The sequence below is a fragment of the Hemibagrus wyckioides genome, linkage group LG17 (assembly GCF_019097595.1).
Source record: "Hemibagrus wyckioides isolate EC202008001 linkage group LG17, SWU_Hwy_1.0, whole genome shotgun sequence".
NCBI classification, from domain to species: Eukaryota; Metazoa; Chordata; class Actinopteri; order Siluriformes; family Bagridae; genus Hemibagrus; species Hemibagrus wyckioides.
Window position 1 is genome coordinate 12,907,169 of NC_080726.1, and position 11,241 is coordinate 12,918,409.

General features: G+C 34.8%; 1 protein-coding gene across 1 annotated transcript; it reads left to right on the top strand.

The window, feature by feature from the left end:
- Positions 1-1,659: 1,659 nt before the first annotated feature.
- Positions 1,660-11,241, top strand: gipr (gastric inhibitory polypeptide receptor). Its single transcript, XM_058414055.1, has 13 exons — positions 1,660-1,796; positions 2,696-2,792; positions 3,748-3,855; positions 3,984-4,105; positions 5,534-5,640; positions 7,116-7,269; positions 7,444-7,603; positions 7,810-7,870; positions 7,955-8,024; positions 8,675-8,763; positions 9,358-9,496; positions 9,614-9,655; positions 10,533-11,241. The coding sequence occupies exons 1-13, from the start codon at positions 1,707-1,709 to the stop codon at positions 10,878-10,880; spliced, it is 1,587 nt and encodes a 528-aa protein (XP_058270038.1). The 5' UTR covers positions 1,660-1,706; the 3' UTR covers positions 10,881-11,241.

Sequence of the window (11,241 nt, forward strand, 5' to 3'; positions counted from 1 at the left end):
AGGCATTTATTGAGTGCACTAGGAAACATCCTTTCAACAATAATTATGGGGTGGAAAACAACTTTATATAAATAAATGTTATGTAAAGCATATATTGTCTTATAACTTAGTGACATAGTCAGGTAATACTTCAGAACTTATCTAGGAACAATACTTTAGGATTTAATTAAAGGTAAAAAGTTAATGTAAGAAATTGTAGCAGGCATGCTAAGTGTAAACAACAGGATTCAGGGAATGTGTGAGAATCCATGTACAGGTTAAGTTACAAAATCCAAAGACAGAATTAAAATGGGATCAATGATCAATCACAGAAATTCAATCATGCGAGGGTCAAAGCACGGAAATAGCAATCACAGTATGCAAGGATCATACGTTACATTATTGTTGGAAAGACTTTGCACTAAATGAATGTTACTGCTAGATTTATATAGTCTGTAGACAAGAAGTGTTTGGTAATGAAGAAGGAACTAATACTTAAGAGAGGGGGACCACTGCTGGTTTAGAGGTGTAATGTCCTGGGTAGATGTAACAGCCTTAAGGAGTAAAGGTCTCTCCGTATTGTGGATATTTTCTCTTGATGAGCCCCAGTAGTGTTTTAAAGGCATGCTGGATTACCTGTATTCAGTTAGGATGTATGGTGAAGTGTAAATATAGTGTTACAATTTCATTTTTCAATCCCATCTGGCATAATCCATGATTACAAGTATGTGTTCATGAAGTAGTGGCTACTCAATCCATACAGATTTTCCCTAAGGGCACCAAGATCATTGGCAGGGGAGTGAAGGAGTGAGTGGTCATTTTTGCAAACATATGGCTAGTAAGACACTTTTAACAAGATGGAGATGAAACCATTCAGGACTTTATTATTAGGTGGATGACAAAAGGACAAAAAAACAGCGAGTGTCACAACAAGGTGTTGTTCTTTAATGTGCTTTGGTATAGATTTTGTACTTATTGGAACTGTACTGGAGCGATGGACAACACAAAAAAGTGAGTGAATACTTTGGGGCAAAATCTCCCATAAGTGGACTTTGGACTAAGGAGACTGTAGTATATTTGATTTCTATAATTTATATTCTTATCAAACCAGTCAGTGAGACCACACCCATGAGGATAGATATGTTTCATCCTAGAATAACAGTCATAAGTCACAATAACTTTGTACTGATTTGCACTTTATATATATATATATATATATATAAAACTATATATATATATATATATATATATATATATATATATATATATATATATATATATATATATATATATATATATATATATATATACTACTAGTCAAAAGTGCTGAAGGCGGCCGAAATACACAATAATGTCCTTTGAACAGTTGATATTGAGATATGTCTGCTACTGATGCTCTGTAAAGCCTTCATAACGGCTCTAATTTGAGGTGCTGTTAATTGGTGATTTCTGAGGCTGGTAACTCTAAATGAACTTCCCCTTCCCCCTTGTCATTACATATGGATTACTTAAGTCCATGTGTGTTATTTCATAGTTTTGAAATCTCCAATATTGTTCTAGGTGTGTCCAAACTTTTGACTGGTATATATATATACATATATACATATATATATATATATATATACATATATATATATATATATATATAATTTAATTTTTTGTGTGTGTTCTTGTAGGTGCAATTTGAGAGCCTGTAGCTGTGAAAAGATGGACTGCTCAGTTCTGAAATGCCTGGACCCCACCTTGGTATTCTATTAGTAATGAAGAGCTCCTTCACAATCCTACTCGTCAGTCTATCTGTCCTGTGCAGGGTTGAGGTATATAACCATCTCCAAGACCTAGTTAATATTTCAGAATTTCAATTAGAATATATAATTACTAGGGGTGTAACAAAATAAAAAAAAATTGACAGTAAATTATGATTCAAGGTCAGTAGCCTATAGTGAAACAAAAGCTACACATTGGAAAGTCACAAAATTAAACATGTTTAAATAAACATGGCTAAGCTATAATTGGTGTGACTCTGAAATGTGGCTAAACCACTTGGCCTTTTATGTTATATTCTGTCATTAGAAAGTTACACATTTAAAGACACAGAGACTTTGCTGTGTGTGTGTGTGTGTATGTGTGTGTGTGTCTGTGTGTCTGTGTGTGTGTGTTTCATCTAGTTGCACTGATAAATAAACATACTGTGTTTGTATTCTTGACCATACAGATTTGGGGGAATCTTTCAGTTCCTGCTTGCTGCTCAGACTCTGATAGCTTTTGCTGTTTTTTATGAGCTAATATACTAGTACTGTAGCTACTGACCTAACTTTGTGCTTAGGAGTACCTCTGTACCCTATCCTGATTTGAGATAAAGAGAAAGGCTTGAAACAGTTTAAATATGTAGGATGTGGGCTTCATTAAGTTTAAATCTACCGAATGTGTTGTTTGACATAACTGACATGTTATTATGGCTTACACCCCTAAAAATGACCTACATGCCTATAATTATTGCATTACAGCACAATAGTCCTAAGTGTTTTCAATAGTTTTTTCTTAAAATACATATACATTCTCTTTGAAATATTAAACATGAATTCATCTTTATGCATTAAGTCCAAAACTAGTCGCTTTTGTAGTCTCTGACATTTGAAGGTAGAATGATTCAGCAATTACACATTGAGTAAATGTTTATAGCACATTAACTATATGTCATATAAATGTATTTTAGTGTGTGTTTGGGCGGACATTTGAGCACACGCGGCAGAAATGGGAAAGGTATCGGAATGAGTGCATGTCAAACATCAGCTCAGCACCGACCCCCTCAGGTACCATACACTCCCTCTGTTTTCATTACATCACACATTTGTGAGTGGTGTCATGTGTGCCTTTTGCAGCAAAAAAAAAACCCTTTACCTTACCTTACTAAGAGAAAATTCTCATTCTCACATCAGAAGCACCAAATATTAATTGGTCTGAAGGATTTGAGTGCCAGAATTGTTTGCCTTTGTGTAATATAAAGATAAAATAACCAAGATAGTGTGGTCAAGTTCAATAAAATGCTGTTTATTGAAACCCACCCAAGGGAAGAAGCATTTGAGCTGAGTTTATGATAATGTATTCCACTGTGAAAAATGTGGCCAAGAGAGGAAAGATATGGCAGGGAGTTTAACTGAAGGGAGTGTATTTCCAAAAACAGTAAAATATAACAATAATTCCCATGTGTAGTAAAGTTTATTAAATGTTACTGGCTTTGAAGCTTTATTTATTTTTATTACAACATCGCTCACTGACTGATTATCTGTGATGTGGTATACAGGTAATATACAGGAATCCCTCTATCTAAATTTAAACAATAGCTATTTTACCTGTGAATGTTATTTTTGTTTAGTAGAATTAGTCCTTACAACACAAATTTGCAAGCACAATTGCAAGCTACTGTTTTACTTTGTAAGACCATGAGCTTCCCTGTCTGTGCGACCTCATCATGTGATGGTCAGCCAAGAAAGAAAATGACACATGGCATGATCCTTTAACCAGCTGACATGAGTACAAATACATTAGCAGGAGGGAGCCCCCTATCTATGGATGCTTTGTACCTACACTGTGCTGTTAAAAAATATACTCAAAAAATAGAACATATTATTTACTTAAGGATTCTCTTGCTTGAAAGTAAAGGGTAGAAGCAGTGAAATGCCTTTAGTTATGATTACATTTTTTTATATTTTCATACTGCTATCATATAATTCTGTTTAATTGCAGCACACTTTATTTTTTCCTCAGGTTTGTTCTGCAGACGCATGTTTGATCAATATGCTTGCTGGACGGATGGGTTGCCCAACACCACAGTCAAAGTGCCCTGTCCCTGGTATTTGCCCTGGTATTCTCAAGGTAACTGCTATTGGCTAATGCATTATGGTTTAATGTATTTTGTGTCTTTTTTTTTTACCAGTAGTAGCAGTTTGTAGTAGAATAAGACTTGGAATAATTGAGTTGTATGTAATGTACACGTCACACAGTACAAAGTGGGTTTGTCCTAAGAGAATGTGGTCCAGATGGCCAGTGGCACACCAGCAACACGAGCCACACCTGGCGAAACCACTCACAATGCATTGAAAATAGCAGCAACCACAAAAAGCAGGTATGATTTCAATTTGCAGTCATTTTGAAAAATAAATAAATAAATAAATAAATAAATAAATAAATAAATAAATAAATAAATAAATAAGCAAAAACAAATTGATCCAACTGCCAAATATATTTGCACCTTGCAGTCCAGTCACAGTAATGCATATTAAATTTAGCAAAAATATTAAACTTGGATTGAACTACATGCATTAGGACCAAATTAGGACCAGTGTTCCACAACTTTGAAAGCATCATTACCATATCATGTTCTTTTTTGCCAGAGGCTGACCATAATAGACATACAAAATGCAACATTATGCCAGGCAAATGGGTTGCGCCTGGCAAGATATGACGAGACTGACATCAAGACAGTGTGCTCATAGCCTGTAGTCATTTGTCCCTATTTCTGAATTAACTTCATTTCCCTTTAAACAACAGAATGTATATACACATACTTGCACTTTCTTTCATTACTCAAAGCAAAATTTCTCAAACTCTGCTATATATAATGGAGAATGTTGGTGGGCAGTAATTTACAGGTCATTATTCATTGGATTGAAGTCCAAGCTTTGAGTCAGCCATGCCATACCTGCCTGGTGATTTGGCTCATTGTCTTGGAACACCTGGGTGTCAGGCTGTATTTGGTTTGTGATGAGCATATGCATTGGCTTTAGACCAAATGGTTCAATTTTAGTCTCATCAGACCACGAAATCATTCACAAAATCTCTCAGATTCTCTTACCTAGCCTTTATTAGTAGTAGCTTAATTGACCAAATTTTAAAGTTGCCAGAACTGTGAAGAGCAGATAATATTCTTGAGATTTGAAAGGATCTTTTATTATGTCCAGTGAGTCTAGTAAGTCTTATTGTAGCTAGACTCTCTGATAATTCTCTCACAATTGTCCTTTTTGCCTGAACCCCCAGTTTGGTCAGATCTCGGTAGCATTTTTGGCTGTGCAATATTTTTCCCACAGTTATAATGGTTTTCACAGTGCTCTGAAGAAGCTTCAGTGGTTTAATGATGATTTAGAGCCACTTTTTTCCCACTATTTTCTCCCACAGCTGCATGGGCAATTCCATGGTACTCATGACAACAAGGCTGATCTGATATATTAGCTGTGAGACCTCACAAAGTGTAGACATACAACTTGTGTAGACATACAACTGGACATGAATAGATTTCAAATGAACACAGATATACCTTGTATGACAAGTTTAGTGTGAGCATGAAAATGAATTATTAGTCCTAATTTAGAATGCTGAAATGAAATAGGAGGAATATTTATCAGTTTTAAAATATCAGTTTTCTTTCTTTCTTTCTTTCTTTCTTTCTTTCTTTCTTTCTTTCTTTCTTTCTTTCTTTCTTTCTTTCTTTCTTTCTTTCTTTCTTTCTTGCCATTTAAATACAGTGCATTCTTTTTTTTTTTAATTTTTGCTACAGGAGCAACAGATACTGGTCCTATCCCACATGAAGGTGATGTACACAGTTTTCTACTGTTTGTCATTGGCTAGCCTTACTCTGGCCCTCATCATATTACTTCTGTTTAGGTGAGTCTAAATTTATTAAGTCTCTGCTGAAATCTTATTTATGATTGAAAAGAATAATTTGTCAACTTATCTACAACAGCCATAGGAATTGTCTATACAGAATTATTTGATCAGCTTACTTGATCAGTATAGCTTGCCAGTGTGACACTTAGCAATAAATATATAGTAAATCTTTAAATCCTCATCTGCATTGCTTTGAGAATTCATTATCATTTGTGTGTTAATGCATTAGAATAGATGCTAGTTGATACAATTGACAGGGCCTTTAGCAACATGTAGTGCTAGATAGTTGGGGTTGTGATGAGTTCTTTAGCACATTTTTTCAATGAATATGCTGTCTTGCTGTTAAAGCCTTCAGCTATGAGGTGATATATTTTGACCATGTGTAGTCAGCCTCAGTGTTGCAGTTCATAATGCCCACAGGGTGCCAACAATGACATTTTCAAATTGAATTTTTTTTGTTATGTTTATGTCGCATTCATTATTAAGCTCGTTTATGAAAAACAACTGTTCTGTGACTATGAACAAAGTTTTAATATATAATAAAAAAAAAAAACTTAGCATAAACAAGATCGAGAAAAAGCAGAGTGTCAGGAGATTTGCAATAAGGTTTGATTGAATATCGAGGCAAAAACAAATCAGATCAGAAAGCAACATGGTGAAATGCTTGGTACGTCAGATGTGTTAACAGAGCTGAGCAGGTATGTTAAGTGAGTGTTCAGAGTCTCTATGGTGTGTGGATGATTGAAACCAGGTATGCTACATCAGTTTGAGGTGGCCAGGTGTTGCTGTCCGTGGCACCTATGTTTGTAAGCAGCATGAGCTGGGGAATGAAGTTTGACACTTTCATTATGGCACTGACATGACAGGAAACAACTATGACAAGAAACAATGGATTGTGAATTTGCATAAATATCTGCACATATCTCCACTTTTTTCAAAATACATATTGTTATTGTTACATATCAACATATTGTTTCTGCCACTGATCCTTGTACCTTCCCTATATTATATTTTTCCTTTCATATCTGAACGATAGTATATTCTGGTTCACTGTTCTTGTACTTTGTATGGTTGTGTATGTGACCAATACAAACTGTAATTAGAATTTTAATAATTGAACAAGTCATTATTCTTGCCTGTTAATTCGTTATATACAAAATAATTCCATGAAGAATTAATGAGCATTGATTATTAATTCTTTGGCTATGTATGTGTAGCTATGCAACAGTGAAGTTGTACAGTTTGTCATGCAGCAGAAATGATCATTTTAAATAATTTCTGTTTTGTTATGGTAGTAATTATAGATTTAATTAGTGACCAAATATGATTACATTTTCCTCTCTTATCAATATTGTCAACCAAATTTATTTCATGATAAACAAAACTGTTGTGAAAATAGGTTAACATTTGTTCACATGAATATAGATTTTGTTCATGTAAACAGTGGTTATTCTGTGTCTGCTCTATTGTAGGAAACTCCGTTGCACCCGCAACTACATTCATGCCAACCTGTTTGCTTCTTTTATCCTGCGGGCTGTGTCCGTCCTTATACGTGATGATCTTCTCCAAAAACGCAGTCCTTACCTCCAAAACAGCAGTAATTTTTCCCATGTTTTCAGTGACCAGGTATTGCCAAATATGCCCATTGTACACATATATGACCACGAACACATAGAGTACATAGTTTTGTTTTGACATAGTGATGCATCCAAAATGATACTTCATTCACCATAACACATGCAATCAAGTGAAATGTTACAATGACATGACCCTCAAACTCTTTCTGTTTTTTGCCTACAGGATCTGTTGGGTTGCCGCATAGCCGAAGTGGTAATGCACTACTGTATGGGAACCAGCTTCTTCTGGGTACTAACGGAGGGCCTGTACCTCCATAACCTTCTGATACTCCTTGTGTTCTCTGAGAACAGCTACTTCTATGGTTACCTTGCCCTCGGCTGGGGTCAGTACCATTTTGACTACATAGGAATTTGCCAGTTGGAATTGACGTATAGCATTGCTGTTAATCCTGTTGATTATTGACTGTTTTTTCAACAATTAACAAATATACATTCAGATAAATCCTGTAAGAGTAATTGCAATATAAAAGCAATATACCAATATGGTCAAGACATTTTGGATGCACAGTAACATAATTTCTTTCCTCAGTTACTCCTGTACTTTATGTGGTCCCATGGATCGTAGTGCGCCATCTATATGAGAACACTGGGTAAGCCTTCTCAGCTGTGTTAAAGAGACATCAATATGTACTATTATACTTTGGAGAATGCAGACAAATGATATCTTTGTCAAGGTGCTGGGAGAAGAACGAGAACACTGTGCATATGTTGATTGTTGAAGCTCCTATCTACCTGGCTATCTTAGTAAGTGTTTTTTTTTAAATACTGATGCTCAGTATCAGACACACATTTCTCAAACATACTCATTTTAAGATGTTTTTGTCCCAAAATCTCCTGAAAATGCTAGTATATTTATGTTATTATTCAATTCTCTAAATTGATTGGATAAACAGCATTACAAGAGTGGTCATATTTAGCATCACTCCACTTATTTGGGAATACTTTTTTTTTTGATGAAGCAAAAACATTTTTGTGTCTTGCATTTTGTGTCTGTAATGTCAGGTACTCAATATTAATAGCATGCTTATCGAACTTGTTGCATTAAAGTTAATGCAATTAATTAAATTCTATAAATTCTATAAAATGAATATTGACTGTGATAATTTATGGCACCTGGACTGTGGCAACCATGCTGATGTTCAGCACAATAGCACTCATGCTTATGCAATATTTAAGTGTCTTATATATATACATATATATATGTTGCATTCATTGTTTGGGGAAATTTGTGGCTTAGTACAAGCTTGTGTTAATTTAATATGCTATAACTTAGTAGAACCCAAAGAGTTTGTGCCCTGGTCCTAATCTTGCTTGTACATTCATTCCTACACTATTGTTAATGTGATATAATTTTAAAGATCTTAGTTTAAAGTGTTAAATGTGATATATTGCAGGTAAACTGTTACTTTTTCATAAGGATTATACAGATGCTTGTCTCCAAATTTAAAGCACACCAGATGAGATGTACAGACTATAAATTCAGGTAAGACCTCACTCATTATGGAATTTAAATGTAAAACTACATGTGTTACTTTTAGATTTTAGACTTTACAGTATGTCCATAATTATTTAACATAGGCTCACGTCTTGCTTAATGAACAGCAGGTGAACTTTCTAACCGTTTCTAACCATTGGGAAATGTCTTACAGTGTAGTAGACCAGTAAGTTGGTATATTAGACATCTTTCCTACTTTAAATAATAAAGAAATGACTTAACATGTTGCTTTAAGCTTTTTTGTTAGGTTTCTATTCAACCTTGTGCAAAATCTTTAGCAAAATAACCATTAGGGACCTCTGTAAACTTGTAAAGGTTAGCCTTAAATTAATGATGCCAAGATTTGTCTAAAATTCTTGTAACAGCTTCATTATTTTAGAACATGAATCATAAGGTGTTTTTGAAACCTTTGGCTTTTAAAACAATTCAAACAATAAAACAACATTTGTGTCTACAATAATAATAAATGTTCAACAAACCAACTAACTACATGGTTAATAAACAAACAAACAAATAAATAAATTTCTATTATCTTAAGAATAAAACTTGGACTAGAATTAAAAAATCTGTTTGGTTTTTTAGATTGGCCAAGTCTACCTTGACCCTCATGCCTCTACTGGGTCTTCATAAGATTATGTTTCCTACGATGGATAAAGAACCGAATTTTGATGCGTTTCGTGCCACCTGGATTTTCTTTGAGCTCTTCCTCAACTCAACACAGGTAGAGCCAAAGCTTGTATTTACTGCACATGGAATAGTATATGATGTGCTTTTGCTGAAAGAAATTACATACAGCTGACACCTGTAAGCAGCTGCTCTGTTCTGTGATCCTCCGCAGGGTATTCTGGTGGCCATTTTATACTGTTTTTTGAATAAAGAGGTAAGAAACAATAGATACAAATTATGTATGTTTTGTCCTAAAAGGACTAAAAGGGTTAAACAGAAATCTTTGTGCTCAAATGGTATGATGGTCTTTGATATCAATACATAAGGTGTACGTCTGAGACCAGAAGTGAAAATGATTCTATTTTGCATTATTTCCTAATACAGCAATTGTTTAATATATGATATACAAATTCAATTATTGACAAAAAGTGAAAAGTAGAATCTTTGAAATATGCATTTTAGAGTTTCTTAGTATGTAGTATGTCCCCTTTTCTCCTTTAATGTCAGCCAAGCTGACAAGTTTGTATGAAACTTCATGATCGATTTTAGATTAAATTCAGCTGAGTGTTATCTGTACATATGCTGCAGTATAAGAGAATAGGAAAATCTGACCTTTTGTCCATTAAAAAAAGAATGATTTTTTTTATCTGGTTTCAGACATTTGGACCCCTCCAAATATTCATTTAATTAATTCATAAATTCATGAAATACTCATCAGTCCTTTCCATGAGCCCACATCCCCTGGGGTTGCTATCCAGGAAGAGACTATTCCAATCATGATGGATATAAATGTTTCCTCCTTGGATAAATGTAATCAGTCAGAGTCTCTTTATATTCATTTGCTGTGACAGATGGACCCAACCCATTCCAGTAAATGCCTCCCACAGCACGACAGTGCCACTGATTTCCTATTAAATTGTCAGCCATCTAAGTTATGAGTATACTTCAAATAAAATGAATAATATTATTTATAATATTATTACAAACAATTTCTCTGTCCTACAACCTACTGAAGAATTGTCCTGTATTTAAGTAGGTCTAAGTAAAAGTAATCATTCACTCTTTTTTCTCCATCCTATTTCTAATCCCAGGTGCAGACAGAAATTAAAAATAAGTGGCATAGATGGAAGCTGGGAATTGGATCCCTGGATGAACAACGCACCACCAGCAGTCACATACTACAGGGGACTACTGGACAAGATCATGAAGACCAGCCGTGCCAGATGGACTGCCTTGAAGAGAGTGGCATTCACAGCATGGAACCTCTTCCAGCCTCCATACAAATCCCCCTCCATCGGCATCATCACCTGGGAGCAAAGAAGGGTAAGGCATATTGTTACATTTCCGCCCATAAGCAAGTGCTGAATGGATTGGACACACCAGCACTGGATCACTGTGAACATGAAGGAGTCAATGGATATTCTGATAGCTACTGCTGAAAGCTTCTGGGCCATGTGTAAATTGATATCTATATGAGGTCCATAAAGATTGAGGCATACAAAATTGTATGGATGTAACTTTGTTAAGAGTGCTTTGGATTCATTGGACATTTACTGAATGAACCTCTATGGTGTGCTATTCTTAGATGAACTTTCACCAGCAACCTGGAGGACCAACAGAGCAGTCTAAAATCAAATTTTTCTAGTTTAAAAAATCAAAAATGAGGTCTAAATTATATTATATACCAGATCGGTTAATGTGACTGTTAAACCCATTATATTTTGTTATTTTCTACCTCTTTTTTTTTTGTTTTTGGACAACAGTGATATTACCTGTTCTGAGACAATGTGGACAATCTTT

Bases quoted from the DNA above. Each gene is read 5' to 3' on its own strand.
- gipr (XM_058414055.1), top strand. From the start codon at position 1,707: ATGCCTGGACCCCACCTTGGTATTCTATTAGTAATGAAGAGCTCCTTC. The intron at 2,793-3,747 runs GTACCATACACT...TTTTTTCCTCAG, and splicing joins CTCAGCACCGACCCCCTCAG to GTTTGTTCTGCAGACGCATG. The intron at 7,604-7,809 runs GTCAGTACCATT...TTCTTTCCTCAG, and splicing joins TTACCTTGCCCTCGGCTGGG to TTACTCCTGTACTTTATGTG.